Below are 18,725 nucleotides of genomic sequence, written 5' to 3'. Positions count from 1 at the left end.
ACAGACACTCTCACTCGGTCAGCTTCGACTGTCAGTAGTAAGACGCGCGCCACGGCGATAGATACAAGCGTTTAGACACCAGGCGTACGTACATGTGCGTGGTGAAATGCTGGATTGACTAACACTGAAGATCTCGGGGATCAATGGCGCGCGGCTTTGAGATCGTTTAAAATTTATTGGAAGGGAGAGTGTGAGAGAGAAAGGAAAGAGAGAGAGAGGGAAAACAGTGTCTTTCAACAATGGAACTTACAATGGAAAACATTGGGAATCTGCACGGCGTGTCACACTCCCATCAAACGGGGGACTTGATGAACTCTCCTCACGCGCGACAGTCAGCGACCCATAGGAACTTGGTGTCATCGCACGGCAGGTCAGCGATGGTGTCCAGCATGGCCTCGATACTGGACGGTGCCGGGGAGTATCGCACGGACCATTCGCTGTCCGGTCCTCTCCATCCAGCGATGACCATGTCGTGCGATTCGAGCATGAGCCTGAGCAGCACTTACACAACCCTGACGCCGCTGCAGCACCATTTGCCTCCCATATCCAACGTCTCAGAGAAATTTCACCATCACCCGCACCCTCACGCTCATCACCATCCCGCGCACCAGCGTCTCGCCGCCGGGAATGTCAGCGGCAGCTTCACGCTGATGCGGGATGACCGGGGCCTCGCGTCCATGAGCAACCTATACGGCCACTACTCCAAAGACTTGTCCGGGATGGGACAACCTTTATCGCCTCTTTCCAATGGCCTTGGGTCTTTGCACAACTCCCAACAGACTCTGAGCGCGTACGGTCCGAGTGCTCACCTGGGGAACGACAAGATGATTTCCACGGGAGGGTTCGAGTCTCACGCTGCGATGCTCGGCCGGGGCGAGGAGCACCTGGCGCGGGGTTTGGGCGGGCATGGGGCGGGCATCATGTCTTCTCTCAACGGCATCAACCACCACCACCACCACCACAGTCACACGCACTCTCAGGCGAACGGGTCGGTGCTCTCGGAGCGGGATAGGCAGGCAGCAGGAGCCGGCGGACAGGGTGGTGGGTCAGGGCAGGTGGAGGAGATCAACACCAAGGAGGTGGCTCAGCGAATAACGGCGGAGTTAAAGAGGTACAGCATTCCACAGGCCATCTTTGCCCAGAGGATCTTGTGTCGCTCTCAAGGAACTCTCTCGGACCTCCTGAGGAATCCCAAACCCTGGAGTAAACTCAAGTCAGGTCGGGAGACGTTCAGACGGATGTGGAAGTGGCTGCAGGAACCCGAGTTCCAGCGCATGTCAGCTCTTAGGCTTGCAGGTGAGTAAAGGTCACTGAAGTTTGTGCAAAGCAAAAAAAAAAAAAAAAAAAAAAGGAAATCAAAACAGTCATACAAAATCTATATCTATATATATTACCTTTATTTTCTTGCATTATCTTCAGTAATGTAGCCTAATCAATATATTGTGCATGGACCTAATATTCTTTGTTCTTCTTATTTGTGCTTGGTCACATCTGAAGGCATTCTATTCAGAAAGATAAAAATACAGACGATATGAATAAAACATTCAACAAAAGCAGTGTATCCTTAAATGAACTACAAGTATTTCAGAGACATCTAAAATGATTCAATTGAATATATTTGCTAATAACCTGAGCAAATATAGATACATAAACATTATTTCAAATTATTAGAATGTTTTCAAATGAAGGTGAAATCAACTAGTGTGTAAATACATACAAGTACACACTCCATCAGCTGCCTGTTGCAGGTGTTCAGGCTTGTGAAAAGGCCATTGCAGGTCAACAATGAAAGTAAAAACTGATGTTTTTTTAATATATAATTATTTCTAAATAATTTGGTTCCAATGATTTCAAGACATTAACAAGCATTCGTTTTGCAGCAACATGTCATCAATAGTTCCTCAGCTTAATTTCTTTTCATAAATGTCCCCTTTTCATTTAATTAAAACTTAAAACAAGACAAATGTGTAATCTCGACCTTAAAATGTGCCCACAGGAAATGTATAAAATTAAATAAATAAATAAACAGTGTGTGTACTGAACATTACCTTTGATAATGGAATAGAGGCTTCTGACCCGTCAAAACCTATCGCCTCACGTCGTATTTCAGTTGTGGGTTCAATTAACCAGGATATAGTGGCATATTTTAGTTCCAGTCAATGCCCCGTTGAAAAGCACTTAATGGAATGTAAATTGTTCCTTTGCGCATTTAAAGTTGTTCTGGTAAATAAAGATTTAAACGCTATTCAATTGTCCTCTTAAGTGCCGTTGCTGTTAAAGCTAATTGGGCATCAGATTTTTTTCTTCCACACCCTATTAAAAGGGAGTTACCCTAAACGGAAGACGAACTCTCCACTTCGGTAGTAACTTAAAGGTATGGTAACTCATGTCTTTAGGGTAAACTTTTGTCTTTAGTTTCAGGCCCTACACTTCACAATGCGTCCATATTACAACAATCCATGATACTTTAATTAATTACACGAACACTGTAAAGTGAGACCCTTGAAATAGCCTATATATATGCATATAATATTTTAAATATTATATGTAGGCCTATCAATTATTTATTTGAAATGGACTACAAACATATGCTTTAAGTGAATTCACTGTCTTTTTTATTGACTAAACCGTATTCTTGGAATAAAATGATGCCCTTTATAAAATAAAAGCCCTTGTAGCCTACGTTCCGGATCTATAGTAAATTTAGCTCAATGAGGAATTACTATGCTATGCAAATAACAAAAGCAAGTGCAATTTAAATGAGCCATTATGCACAGCGCGCATGTAGTTGGGGGGTTGTGTTTCAGAGTCTGGGAATACTCGTTCACTACATCAATCAATAAATTCAAATTACTATTCCAAATTCATCACAGTCACAAAAATCAATGCCGTGGCACTGCTTGGCTAATGTGAAAATGCCCGTGTCTGTGGGATCATTTTGGTATTGTTCTTCTGAGGCGCTGAAGCATTTTTTTTTTTTTTTTTTGGACAGTAGCCTAGGCATAGTTCGTTCTATAAAAAACAACAGCAATGAGAATATTTACAAATATTTAATAAAAACGACAAATATAAGCAGCATATAAGGCATAGGTCGCACGTAGCCTAATTCTGACAGAAAGTGCAAACCTAAAATACGCAATGCGCAATATTTAAAGATTGCATTAACAATGAAAACAATTCGTCTCAGCATCTGTGCCGTATTCCACACTCAATCTCAATGTATTTGGCCCAATCAATACAGCGATCAATAAAGATAGCCAGTACATCTATCAATTATACCGGCTCAGCACTCTCTCCCATTGGACTCTGGATTTACCTACCGTTTCGTTAGGAGGAAGGATGTAGATTTTACTGTGTATCGTATGCAGTCTCTCTTAGTCATAAGGAAATTATAATACAATAATAAAGTCCATCTGTATTTTTACGCGATGCATCAATACGGGAATATAAATGTCTCCTTTATATAGGTCTATATTTAACCCAAATGTTTATGGCTTATACATTTCTTGCATAGCAACCCTTTGAGAATTATACCCACCACCTTGCCCATATGATTTTTTTAAACCACTTGACAATCTCTGTTAAACTATAGGCTAGTATAAGAATTGCTCTCGCATGGAACTAAGCGCAATCAATCAATTTAGGATTGGTACAAGTTATATAAACACACACAACACTTTTTAAGTGGAGTGTTTGCTTTTCACTCAACATCATCATCACCATCCTCCTCATCAAAATGACTTCCAGTCTCGCCTCTAGTTCCCAGCCCACGAGGATGGACGCGATTGATTTAGGATTAGCGAATCGAGGCATTTTCAGGGGAGACGGGTTTTGGCAGGCCAAGAAAATGATCAATGCTGACCTTAATAATTGATAGAGCCAGAAGTGAAAAATGAAGATTCGGTCACCTGTTTGGTAAATAAGTGCATGGAAGACGTTTTTGAATATGATTATTTAAAGGTGTTCGAAAAGAATCTTAAATCTCACAACGGTCTTGCCATCATATAGGGTCTATAACAAGAATATATCGATTTCAGTTGTTAGTTTTGTTATTTCAATAGCTTAAGTTGAACTAAATGGGAGAAAATTCACTTTCGTCTCCTCCCCCCTTGACCTACTGTATCATTCTAATTTTAAAGCTGTTATGGTTTCTCAATTGTGCAGATAATTTAATAACTTTCAGGGGTTTCTAATGTCCTGTTGAGGTCCCCAATTTGTTTTCTAATGCGAGCTAAACGTTTTCAGTGATATAGAAATCTTAAAATAGTGTGAATAGCAAATAAATAAATAAAAAATGATAAAGACACTAGGCTAACTGCGGTTACTGTCCGGTAGGCCCACTGATCCAAGCGAAATGCGCTCGAGAAGCGAACTGTTGCCATGGTAACCACTGTACGCGAACTCTATAGGCTACTTCAATTTAGTGCATTCCACCTTATTTTAAACTATAACTTTTGTGGTTACGCTGCTGAAACATTTACATAAATAGCCTACATAGCTATTTATATATGAAATAATACTGTACGTTTTTTGCATTATTTTCAAACAACGTGGATATGCACATAGCTTTTGCTAGAGACGTTTGTGTTATTGCAACTGTTCCAATTGATATGTCCACATATGACAGATGTTTATTCGGCTTTACATCGGGATATTACAATACAACCGTATTTGCCACTTTTTTTTATTTATTATTCTGTAAAGGCCATGGCAGACAAAAATATATTATGTAGGCCAATGACCAGCTCCTTACTCGTGTTCTGTAAAATAACTGAGGACAGAGTAACAGATGTACGCGCCACCATAAGATGTAACATTGTTGCTCTATAATGGGTGCAGTACTGTCTCCGCGAGCTTAGATTTTCATGATCAATCTCTGTGCTCGCCCGCCAAAATGGATCGATAGGAGAGAGTGACCTTTAAATCAAATTGCTAAGAGACCGTGCCGCCTAGGAGGAGAGCATCAAAGGGTTAAATTGCATTGCGTCACCACTAAATTTTACCAAGGGGGGATTTAATAATTTTATCATAGCTGATATTACAGAACAACGCCTCCAAATAGTTTGAGTCACGGCACAGAGCACTTGGGCATGTAGTAAATATACTTCACTTTCTGCCATACTGAAGCATTATACTGACCTGAAAGGAATATAGTTCCGTCATATGTACTTTTCCTACAGTCCCTGTTTTCTTCTTCTTCGCATCAATCCAAAGAACTCGTGCAAATCTTGGCCGTGCAATATAATTTAAATGGAGTGATAAAATTGTACATTTACAATTTGCCATAATGCATGCTAATTGGCAAATATAGGCTATAAGAATAGAAATACAATGGGTATATTTAATGCTTCGATTATTTTTTATAAATATATATATGCGTTTTACAATGGATGCACAGCCTTTTATTGGCAAAACAAAATGTAAACATTAAAACTAGCTAATGTGGTCAAGATTCAAACCACATGTACCCTCCTGAGGCTGAGAGACATCTTGAGGCATCAAGGGCCATTTAACAGAGCGGTGACTCTATTGGTGTGCCGTTACATCATTTACAGACACATTGAGCCCACAGCCTGCTAAATTAGTCAATCAAACCATCTTGTAAAAGCTGTGAAACCCAGAGCCCAACAATGTTTAGTGGCCCAACACCGTTGAGAGTTTTAGTCTGTCAGCATTTTTGAAATATTCTGTCTTACAAATAACAACATGTTACAATAACATGGTTCTTTGGAGAGTCAAAGATTATGTTGTTGATGTTGCATTGGTTTTCCAGATCAGATCGACAGTACAAAGAAAAAAAGCTAGAAAATGTTATTCTAGCATCAGGCTATAAACCTCTTTTTGGTTCTGACTGAATTTTTTTTTTTAAAGAGAGTGCAGTTGTACGTGTTCAATGACAGCTTGAGCCCACACAAGAAATGAAACCTATTGATTAATCCTGTGGTATTTTCAGAGGTTTTAAATGTTCTTTCAAGACTTTGTGCAGGGTGTTTGGCCCCTCAACCATTCAGACATCTTAAACTCACTTCACAGTAATTGTAGGTCAAGCGGTCTTAACAACCAAACCCATTCCAACGTGTCAATATGCCTATAGAACGGATGTTTGACTGAACAGTTTTATTAGACCGTTCAATTATTGATCTCACCACAATAGTCATGTGTTAGGATCACGTCAACATTAAGCAATGCTTAGTTCTTAAGAGACATGAAGTACCTGCTCCTCTTACAGTAGTTTGACCACTTGGCCCTTTACCTCACCCACGACCATCCTCCAAGGCTAACTCAGCAGAATCAGCCCCTGTCAAAACATCGACCTTTGAGACGATTAGCACCAAGTCACGCTGATAAAAACGGCAGACATCCAATAAATCAAATAAGAGAAAAAGATAAAATCAATCCATGATAAGTCCTAAAGGTAGCCTACCAGCGAGTTGTTTAAAAGGTGAGAGACTTTTAAAAGTCACGCGCTTGTTTAGTCACCTGATAGAGAGAGCGGCTGAAAAAAGGTGTAACCTTATTAGCAATGCTTTAGAGAGACGACAAGCCTAACTTCACAGCATACTAACTCCACATATCAGCCGTTTACATGAATCCAAACCCAGGCACCCCCAACAGATTATCCATTGTGAATTCTGATTTACACGCACTGATGTTAAATATATTTACACAGCACACAGGCATACTCATGCAAAACACACCCCATGCTTATCTACAGCGTAATAGTTGCTGATGATAACAATTCATGTTCATACAAGGGCAATATCATGACACACTGACTTTTTAAACACCGTTGGATAGGCCTCTATGGGAGCCACTCCGCTCCCAATTTCAGCTCAGCCGCACTCTATGCATCGATCCTAGGCAGACTGGTCGGCTGAGCGGCGCGGCCAGTCATCGATCCCTGCACTCCCTCAGTCCTCCCACTTGAAATCCAAGAGAGCGCACATACACCTCCAGCTTTCACAGGAGACACCATTTATTTATTTATTTATTTATACTTTGTGAAGTCAAGAATCCTCGGACTGAACCCTTGGAGTTTGTTTATTATAGCTCCAATTAGCTTCTGCTGCTTATGAAACTAAGTTTAACCCTCAAAGACAAGAACCTGCCATGGGCCCATGAAGCTAAATGTAGTCCTACAGTTCAAACATAAATGACTGCCTTTGATGAGTGGTACATTGTTTGCCCCATACATTTCGCTGTACCTTCAAAGGCACACACTGTATCCTGCAACATCAATAATTGATCATATTTTGGCAACAATACATATCATAAGCTTTGAACATATAATAAATCTGAAATGCTGAACATAGATTGCTGGTTTAGACAATATACACTGCTACATTTGATAAAGCTTATATAGACCTTATGCACTATAGAAACAAGCGCACAGCCATCTTTAGAGTTTTGTGTTTGAACTTCCATTTTTGCGGTAGCTCTGAATATTTATGTGGCATCGCTGATGAATTACAATTACTTGGTGAAGTGGATTTACCGTATTGTAGAGTTAGCAAAAGTTATCGTAAGCATTGTAATGTTTGAAGACATAACAAATGTCAGAAAACCGGGAAGATTTTAAAACAAGCGGTTCGTTCAAAAATCCGTAAGATCTTACCTTCATGCTGTGGACATACAAGGAAGACAGAACACAACAAATACAGCGCTGAAAAGAGGCGGAGCTACATAAGCTCTATAGAGAATGTGAAGCTGACGCCACGCCGTGTTGAGTTTTTGGGTAACTGTCTTGTTTAGACACCATATTAAGAGCACTGCTAGTGAGTTTAAGGCAGTGTTTTGATATTCTGTAGGTCATTCATGCTGCATTGAGAATTGCCATAGTACCTCACATCACCGTTCAGGGAGAAAACTGGACAAGTTAATACTCTCTGATGAGAAGACGGCGGATAGCAAATCTATTAATAATGTCACTGATTAAAACCACTGCCTATCACTCAATACAATAATCACATTGCTGAGTGTTTTTGAAAGTTTTATGTTTTGTTTGGTTTAACATTACCTTTGTGATTGACTTTGACATTTTGTTGGCTTGTGAATCAGCAGAACTTGCACACAGCCCTTACAAAACTGGAGAGGCTGCTCACTGCAGAGCCATGGGTGGAGCGTGAAGTCCAGCTCCCCCTCTCTGGATGTAATTTGGGCGTAATGGTTGAAGCGTGAAGGTCCGACCACACCCTAACCCTACCCATGACTCCATCCCTCCACCCATTAGATCCACAGAGGTGGAGCTGGACTATAGGTCAAGCTTTTGGCATTTGTGAACGGAATTGTGCAAAACTACAGTGAAAACATCCAATCATGTAATGCATTAAAATAGCCTATTTTCCCTGCAAACGATGCCATTAAGAATGTGAATATTTAATTTAAAGGCAAAAATCTGTCTAAATCAGCAAAAAAGGCTATCGGTAGCAGCTCTTGGATCCTCTTGGAGATGGAGGCGCTGCTCCAGAATGTAACGCGGTGTGACTTAGCTTCACATTTATGCCCCATGAGGTTTTGTGCGAGTAACTTCCGCTAAACTGTAAACAATCAGCGAAAGGTTCGCCTTATGAACATGGACGCAATAAGCATTTTCAAAAACTGGGTACAATGAGATGACATTCTATTCACCCTTTAACCATCGAACATTAAAATTACATTTAAAAGTGTAAAAGCATTAACAAATTTTGACCACAGACCGCCGATAATTACATATCACTGCAGTAATAGGCCTTTGTCTGTATTTTGTAACACACTGCCTTAATTAAAATTGTTCTTTAGCTGGAACATTGAGTGATAATGATTCAAAGTGATTTCCGTCATTGTCAAAGACAATAAGTTGCCTATTATATTTACCTGCTTTAGAAACATTCCAACACTGCTAATATGGATTAGAAGTGAAAAGGGGAGACAATTTTATTTTAAAGCATCTGTGTGAAAACAAACCTGGAAGGGGAGATTTGGGGAGAAAAAAAAACAAGAGATTCTTAGTGCATTCCAGTGAATAATTAATGAGATATATATGGTAAATGAAATCAAGAGAGCAGACTACAAATGCACAGTAGGCCTATGTTTTGTCTTTTTCATGATGTGACAGCGAAATAAGAAAATAATCAGGAGGGAAATAATAATGCAGTGACTGAAAAGAGCTCTTGACATATATCCTTGTCTTACCACGTCACAATAAAATACCAAGCATTATGTTATTCTCTTTAAGTCTGAACATGAGAACATAAAGGAAATTGTACAGCTCATTCAGTCAAACTGACAGATAGAGATTATTTGTAGCGCAACCTTTTGATTTGAAATGATTTGTTTTAGTCTTTTAGAGTTGAACTTACCCAAACCGGAAGTGCTATAGCCTATATCATCTAAAACTCAAGGTGAATAGCTTTCAACCGCACTTTTAAAAAAAAATTCACAAAAGAGGTTACCATAGCAACAGAACGCTAATCGAACGCTTTCATTCGCACAAGTAGCCTATCGCACGTTTCTCCGTTCGACCAACATAAGAAGGCCTACTGTCATAATAACTTTGTTTATTTACATAACCACGAATAAACATGTTTTGTTTAAACAAGATTTGTTTAAACGGGAACCTCCACAGATTGCGCTCAGAAAATTTGATTTGCAATAATGTCAATAGGCTATGCCTAACTAACCGACTTTAACAGCTTGAGCTGTTATTTCAAATTACCTAAATATTAGCATACTGATCTTTCCTTATTGCATTACAGTAAATTTAGTCGAGTATTTAGAGAGAGCCTTGAGCACAATCTTGTTTACAAGAAGAGCTTACCAATTAGAATAACACAAAACTATTCTAGCAGACAAAAAAAAAAAAAAACCTCTAAGCTCCCATATTTCTAACTGTGGACCTGTTTTTTATATTTTGTCAAATACTCAGATAAGTCTATTTTAGACTGAATGTGCAGCCTAAAGTTTAGGCCTAAAAGTTTTCAAAGTGCTTTTGAAAACAAACATTAGGCTACAATCCATATAGCCTAAGCATAAAAAAAGATCAAAGAAAGTTGAGGAATGGTTTAAGGGCTCTCATTACAAAACGCATTTGTAGCCTATATACATAATCGAATAGCTTAAGCCTCATTTATAAAGAAAAAAAAGAAAGAAGAAGCGTTCTGCAGACATTTGCGGTGAATATAGCCTACGGAGTCATTTAAAGACGTATAGGCCTACCTGCAATTGGCCAGTGTCCCACATCGAGACTAATTAACACTATCATAGGCCATACATAACTGAACGCTTGCAGCTGTGATTTTTTAGTCATTATTCTGAATCATACTGCAGTGTGTCCTCGTTTGTCATTCCCCGCACCGCACAGCACGCAGCGCTATTAAATTGGTATTATTTCGAATTTAGACTCAGCGCCCCATTGGTACACGGCAGGCATTAGGCATACCGTAGTTTCTGGCTCATTACCAGAACAATTTTCATGGAACTATAATTAATTAAATGAAATGAATTCCAAAAACGAATTATTTACGGATGTATCGATCGGTATTGACCACAGGCCAACCCCGCTATCATTGTGTTGCAAGGCATGCAAGTCAGACACTGCTAGAGAATCGTGGAAAAGTCGTTTTTTTAATCATCTTAGATAGTATATCACATATCAGCGTACATTCACATCTTAAGGGTCATTTCACAAAAAGGGTGAGAATTTCAAGTAAAAAAAAAAAATGAAAAGCTGAAGTCAACATTGCTGTTATCCGCAAAATTCTTAATAGCCTAGTCAACGTATCATATTGTAGGCTACAGTTAACTAATGATTATTTTAAAATGGGTATTTGTAGAAACATAAGCATTAAATTATCTTTCTGAACACACTGTAGTGACATAGGCCTACTGTAAAATTGTCAACCCTGTTACATTCAATTTACATTTAACTTGAGAAGCACAAAGCAACTTAAATATTTAAATGAATTTATTTGTATGACAGAATGATCAAAGCATTGAAATAGGCTACATTAAAAATCGCAACGCGAACGCACCCCATTTTGTGGTTATTTTGCGTAGCTAATTAACTCAAATAACTGTAAAATAATCATGTTGTATAATCATAAGCAGCAGAACAAGGTTATGCCAGTTGCATATGTGATCATTTGGAATCTTTCACAAATATCACAGTTAAAGAAAGAAAAAGAAAGAAAGAAAGAAAGAAAGAAAGAAAGAAAGAAAGAAAGAAAGAAAGAAAGAAAGACTACAGTGTGGTTTTGTTTAGAATTTGTGAAATTTATCATCAAACTAATAAGCGAGTGTCAAAAATCCCCTCCGAATGCTAGATTCACTCTTTGTCACTCATTGGCTTTTTTTCTGTACAATATATTTGTGGTTCTGTCCCACACTCTGCTCACTGTAGCTCTAAAGTCTGCAGCTATCGATTTTTTTCCTTTTCTACGCCGCGCTTGGTTCAGTAATCAGGGCCCCCTTCCCAGCCGATCGATCAATATTGATTACAAAATCTTACGCCTGTAAACCGTTTACACCAGGGAATAGCGGCAGCGACACCTGCTGGTTGACTCGGGTTATAACACCAAACACAGCCTGCTCGGTTTGTTGAAATTCTGAAGGGGATATAAACGTGTGTTGGAGAACTGACAACCACTGTCAAAAGGCAAATGACTTTCAAAAACAAAAGGCTCCAGTAAATCTTGCTGAAAGCCAAGGTCGTCTACGTCAGATACGCTGTAATGTCTGCTTTTTCAGGCGTAGTTATTTCAGGGGAACACCACAGACGACTAATAACAATTTAAAAGGCTTTATAGCTTCATCATTCACTTCAGACTCGGCGCTTCGAGACACCTTTATGCGATAGGAGCAATGTTATGCGCAAACAAATATTATAGGCACGTTAGTACCGTCGACGTTTAAACGGTACACTTCCAAGTGTACAATGCATTTAATGGCGTGCGCGCTCGCGCGCGTGTGTAAACGCAGAGTGGCTGATATAGAATCTGAATATGATGGATGCGGTCCAGGCAGTTAGACGCCTGTAGTAAACAGATTTGACTGCGAGAGGTGACGTGATCAATGGGCCTCAGCTCAGTGTAATTAGATACATGGCACCACAGTTTGGCTCCAGTCACTCCACAAATGCACACACGATAGATAAAATCCGAGTAAGACGCAAAGAGCTGCTGCTTTTACAGGTGACTGGGGTAAGAAATGAATGATCCATTCACAAATAATGCTGAGAGAAGCAAAAGGTCTGTGAGTCCATTGTAAACCAAAACAATAATAAAATATCATGTAAAATGGCGCTAATGTAAAAAATAAAATAAAAATGTAAAAACAACAACATGTTAGCCTACATAACAATTGCTATCAAGAAAAAAACTGCTAAAAATGCCACAGGATCATCTTTTCACACAATAAAATTTGTACTTGCAAGCTGTGTAAGCGAACTAAAACATTTTTTGGCGTAGCCTACACATGTTTCCACTTTGGTACAACACTCGCAATGTTTACTGCCCTCAAGTAGGCAGCCAGAATCTCTCTCTGTGTGTTGCCAGGACAGAAACATACAGGAAGGTGTTGTGAGTTAAAGGCAGTTTGAAAATACCCTGCCTCTCTTAGGTCTGTGCCCTCCAGTGGCCTCTGTTTGAAGTCGCAGACTACAGACCTGCTGGAGGGGCGTTCAGACCGAAGTCTCTGTGGACGACCCCACCTCCAAAAACAGACACATACACACTAAAATAGGATGAGTCAATATCCCCCTTGCCTCTTTCTTTCTTTCTTTCTTTCTTTCTTTCTTTCTTTCTTTCTTTCTTTCTTTCTTTCTTTCTTTCTTTCTTTCTTTCTTTCTTTCTTTCTTTCCATCTTTCTCTCACACACAAAGACCCCTACTTTTGTATACCAGTCACTCGCTCTCCTACTGTGAGCCCAAACTGCATTAATATTGAATCAAACAGCAGTGTCTCCAACGACCAGGCTGAGGTGCTCACCGCTGGCCTGCTCTGTCTGCTCTCTTTAAAGGGATGATTTTTGACCTCCGGGGAGATAGAATGGATTTGTCTTAAATCACTATTAATCCACAGCCAAACAGGAGAGTCTGAACATTTTCGACTTCCTGCAAAGCCGTTCATCTGTGGAATTTGCTCTGAAATAGGGCATTTCAGTATGTAGAGCAAACATGAGGCTAATTAATTTTTTTTTCTTTGTCTACTTCCCTTTCCCTGAACTTTTCTTATTCATCCTCCTGATCCCCACAGCCTGCAAGCGCAAGGAACAAGAGCAGCACAAGGAACGCAATATGACACCCAAGAAGCAGCGCTTGGTCTTCACCGATCTGCAGCGCCGCACGCTCATCGCCATTTTCAAGGAGAACAAGCGGCCCTCGAAGGAAATGCAGGTGACCATCTCGCAGCAGCTGGGCCTGGAACTCAGCACCGTCAGCAACTTCTTCATGAACGCACGTCGCCGCTGCGTCGACCGCTGGCATGAGGAACACCATCACGGTCATGTAGCCAGCCCAGGCCAGCCGGGCACCTCCGCCACCACCTTCTCCAAGGCTTAAATCTAAACCCCTTTCCCCCCTGGGTGGCTAAGACTGGATTTTCATTCCAACCTCACATAGTCACCCTTTGCGTGCCAATCAATCCCACTGCTGCCAAAAAAAGAAAATGGCGACGTTTCACGTAAATGCAACCTTTTACTTCTTTGGGACTGTTATTAAATCAAGTCAAACATCTCCACATGGAAAAGCACCACATCATTCTCGCATAAACCACAAAAAAGTGAGCACTCTTCGTGCATTTGAGGAGCACTTTCATAGCTCACAGCACAGACGGCTTGTTACTCAAGCGAGGTTGTCAAAGAAAGCCACCACCTGCATCATCACTCTCAGGCCCATGGCGGCACAATTCCCTAATGGCCAGTTGTTTCTCTGAGGCTCTCAGATCATATGCTAAGCTAATGAATTGAGAGACTAATCGATACAGACAGAAAAGCGAAGGACGTCGACCTCTACTGAAGGTGAAGCTCCCGCAACAAGGACTCTCGCGTTCATCCAGCACGGCTCTCCATACGGTTTATTTTGCACAGATGGAAATGGAGGGCTGCCTGGGCTGCGACGTTTCACTGCACTTGAGGTTAATGCATGTTCACAATTCAAACTGTCCATAATGCAACAAGCGAATCAGTTGAGAACTGTCCTCAAGTCTGGAGACAAAATACTGGACCATTTTCAGCAACGGTGCACCCTTTCTGATCTCGAAGAACTGCGACCTATGACATTTCAACTATGAATAGAATATTTTTCATTCCGTATAGATACACGATAGGCCAAAGGTCAAGACAGGTACAGCCAAAACACAACGAGAGGCACATTTTAAACGCGTATGGAAATATTTGTTACAAGATGGTCAAATCAAATGTTATGTTTATCCTGGAAAGTGGACAAGGGGTAAACACAGTACAAAAAGTTACATAAAATCTAGTGCCAATAATGTTTGCCTTAATATAAAAGTTCACATACCCTCAGCCAGAGTCCACACGTAAACCGGCATTATGTGCCATAGCAACCAACAATCATCTTTTAAAAAGAATCAGAATCTCTTCTCTTTTTTTTTAAACAAAGATTATGAAAATAATTAATGCTTTAAATCATTCAGTACATCTGGTCTGTGATAAAACCAACTGAAAAGGTAGAAATATCTTTACAGCAACATAACAGAAACAGAAATCTTTAACCCCTAATCCCCTATTTTTCCCACTTACTTTCTCTTCATAATATTAAAACGGGTAATTGGTACAAAATATTTCTATTTCTTATCAAACTTGTGATCCATGTATACGTAAGGCATTGATCATTTGAAAACTAAAATAAAAAGGGAAAAAAAAGACTTTCTAAAAGAATAACCAATCTTCGGAGGACTGCAGCTGGACATCTCTGCATTGCATGTGAACTACCACAGGTCATAACGGAAGGAACTTTCACTGACCATGAAAGAGACATTTCTCTCTCTTGGCTCTGTTGAAGAGCACACAAAAACAAAAACAAGAATTCCACCCGAAATTCCTCCGTGAAACCTTGAAAAACCCTGCCAAAATGGGTGCGAAACAAGGGCACAACCTTACCTCCGTGGGGAGATGTTCAAAATCGAAGAGGAGTTTTTTTTAGTGTCTTTGAATGCAACAGTAGCATTTCTGGAAATGTTGCAGGACTTGCTGAACATATAAAAGTTGGCACTGTTAATGCAAAAATGCTCTGAGCATTGGAGTTATAAGCAGGCCCAGATGGAATCTGCGGAACTACGGTGGAAAAATCAGTGGAATTCTGCGGAATTAATTCAAACATGGTGCGATGTGTAGCTGAAAGCATAATCAAATTAGCCAAAATATTTCAAAAACGTATATTCAAGGAACAGCAGAATTCTGTAAATTACTGACTTTCATATAAAACTGCAGAAATCTTTCCACTTAATTATATACGCAGATTCCATGTGGGCCTGGTTATGAGCATTAAGAGAGCTGATTTGTGCTACACAAATCAGCGGGCATCTATATGTACATTAGCTGATAAAACTGACCTTTTGTTTGTAGTGAGAACCAGTGTGGCTACCTCACTGAGCTGGGTGGTTTGTGAAACAGCCACTGATACCAAAGATTCTTTGACCTGCCAATCCTGTGCTGCCAAAGGGAGGAATACACACAAATACCAAAACCCCAATAGCATACAGCATAATAGCAAAGCTGTTACAGGTGCAAACAAACTGACAAGTGGATTTTCACACATAAGATGACATATACATACTCTCACAGTGCAGTCAGACTGCATAGCACCACACTGAGGGATGCGGCTGCTATGCAGATTGAGTTGAGTGCCTTTTTCCTTCAACAACGGGTGGGACTGCTCTGGTAACACACACACACACACACACACACACACACACACACACACACACACACACACACACACACACACGCACACACACACTTTGGGTCAGTTCACACAGATAGCGTTTTTTTTTATTCCATTTCGCTGCTTTTTAATATTTTTATGTGTAAACGTGCGCTACACTAACGGGTTTGACCGTTGAGCGTTTCGCGGTTTTTCTATTTCTCTCGCGCCGAGTTTAAAAACGCGTTTCGAGATTGTGTGCTATTTTCCACCAACGCTGGCTGGCGTTTAAAAAAAAGAAAAGAAAAAAAAGCAAGAACGCCTATGTGTGAACAGCACCTTGCACAATTACTCAAACATACAAATGTACACTACTTAGGCAGACATTGAAGCACAGGGTAAGTTTGACATAAACTGGTGTTTGCACTTTATAATGGCAATTTTATTTATTGTTTTTTTGCACTATCACTTAACTCAAATTATTTGGGCTAAGAGCCCTGCAAAAATGCCCAGCTTTCTTTCACATTAGGCTAGTTTCTTTATTTTATTTGCACTGTTGGATACTCGCAAAATATCTTTCAATGTTATCATTGTATTTCTGATGTCATACACCCTGATGTCACTCAAAATGCCTGAGTACTGTACCCACATATGGCCTATTTTCATGAGAACTAATTTAAATCAAGCTATATCATAAACTTCTGACACAAGCCTACCAAAATGGACTTTATTCTAAGCAACATGGTTGGCTACAACTAACATTTTACATTGATTTAGGTCAAGAACGGGTTTAAAATAAAATCCTCTTTTTGACAGTTTGATTATTTAAATAGCTGCAAATGATTCAGGAGAAGAGGCCATTTTAGAAGACACATTGAACCATTTCCCTCTTATATTTCTCCCATTGGAAACCACATGGACTTGGCAGGAAGGTGTTGACAATTGATTCTGAAATACCTCAAATGTTTTGTGTAAAGTTTATGTAATTTAGATTAAACTAATGCTAATTACAATGAGTACACTAACACTGCTAAGACTAATAATAGTTAGTTTTTGAACTTGTGACTTGAAGCTTTATACTGTTAAATTGTGTTTTTGTTGGTGTTGTTGTTTGGTTCACTCATTTGCCAATTTCTTGTTTATTATTATTATTATTTTGATCGATGGTGGTACATAATTCTTTATAAAAGAAAGACATTTGAATGTTTATAATGAAAGACATGACACAAAGGAAAAGGATTTGAGAGTGAAAGAGAAAACAGAACATTGAAAGATGACAGAAAAGAGCAAAATCACAGTACGCTGAATTTCCAATATATGCATTTTTTTTCTAATGATTTCAGTTTCAGCATTAGTCAGGCTTTAACTATGTTAATTTTTTTTTATTTAAAGCTAACTAGATTGTGTTAAGTGCTCCTAGCATTGATTTAAAAAATAATGAAAAAACAAACTCCTCCCATTTAAAGTGGCGGGGACACTTTTTTCTGCATGACTATTGTATACTGTATAGAGTAAAGCTGGATCGACCTGGACTTTGGAGGGAGCGACTAGGATGAATAGACCCCGGGGAAGTTGGAGATGGGTGGGAAGGGTGGTAAAGGTGTTGGAGGGGTCTTTGTTTTGTAGAGTTTTCTGTCACTGTTGTTTTTCACTGGTTGTGTGCATGTATTGTTGCAGCCCTCTCTGCCCTCCTTGTATTTCTTTTATGTATATAACTCTTAAGTGGGGCATGACCGTTTATCCTGGGCAACTGAACTTGGTCATGGACCTAATGTACACACGTCTCTTCTGAAAATGTTATCTTCTGTGCATTTGTTTACATGTGGCGTGTTTCTCGATTTGGGTTGCACACCATTTCACGCAAACTGAAATGCTACCAGCCAGTTTTTTTTGCAACAGACCCCTCCAACCAGAAATGGTCTCTCATCGACTGTAAAACAGCATCATGTACATCATGTTTCTCTCCGGGTCTGTCTGCAGATTCACCCCCCCAGTCACACTGTGCTCTTCCTCTTCTGTTACCTGTCAATCAATCAGAACCAAGTGTCTTTGTGATGGTAGAAGACAATCAGTTTCAAAACTAGGAGAAAAAAATGGTAGAGAGAAGACAGGCTGAGAGGAGGAGGAGGAGAAGAGGAGAAAGGAAGGAGGAAAGAGGCTCATTGGTCAAGTAGGTGACTACTGCCCTATTTAGCTTGCTGTGGTGCTTATGATGTGCAACATTAGCTAACTTTGCAACCGCTCTTCCCTGTAGATTTGTATAGTAAAGCATAGGAAACATTCTGGTGTTTCAAGAGGTAGATTTAACTTCAACAAGAAATTTTAGCCACCAAAAATGGACAATAAGTAGAAGTTCCATGCTAAGCATGATGCTAACACCAACGTTCACTTTAGCATCTAGCTACATTGTTCTCTCACCTAACTAACCTACTCCCACACTGCTGGACCAATTGAAAAGAGCTAGCAAGTGCTAACATTTGCGCTAACAATGCTCTCTAACCACAAATCGGTCAATCAAGTGCTGCTGAGGCTGGTAGTCTTTGCACAGACAACTATGCAAAAATACAACAAAAAGAAAAAGCCTTTACCTCAATCTTAATCAATGTTGCTGGTTCAGGCTCTTTTCCACTTCAGTCACTAGGATGTCACCTGCACCAATTATGGACTAGTCTAATGTACCTGCTAAAACCATCTTAAACTAGTCTGAACTGGCTTGCTAGGATTATTCAATCGTTTTTTTATTTATTTCATATGTGTTTTTGTGCTTGGCAGGCTGGGAGACCAAATCGCTGATTAGATAACCTAACCTAGCTAAGACAGCAAACCACCTTGAGCTGCATGGTTTAAATTCTTTATTTTTAAAGAA

The 18,725-nt window shown here is 39.8% G+C and overlaps 1 protein-coding gene across 1 annotated transcript; it reads left to right on the top strand.

Moving 5' to 3' along the window:
- Positions 1 to 239: 239 nt before the first annotated feature.
- onecut3a (one cut homeobox 3a) lies at positions 240 to 13,534 on the top strand (the record flags this gene model as incomplete). Its single annotated transcript, XM_079593212.1, has 2 exons — positions 240 to 1,296; positions 13,230 to 13,534. 2 exons carry the CDS (start codon positions 240 to 242, stop codon positions 13,532 to 13,534), a joined length of 1,362 nt encoding a protein of 453 aa, XP_079449338.1.
- Positions 13,535 to 18,725: the final 5,191 nt, after the last annotated feature.

The sequence above is a fragment of the Phoxinus phoxinus genome, assembly GCF_949152265.1.
Source record: "Phoxinus phoxinus genome assembly, chromosome: 20".
Classification (NCBI taxonomy): Eukaryota; Metazoa; Chordata; class Actinopteri; order Cypriniformes; family Leuciscidae; genus Phoxinus; species Phoxinus phoxinus.
This window is presented reverse-complemented; position numbering and strand designations above follow the sequence as displayed.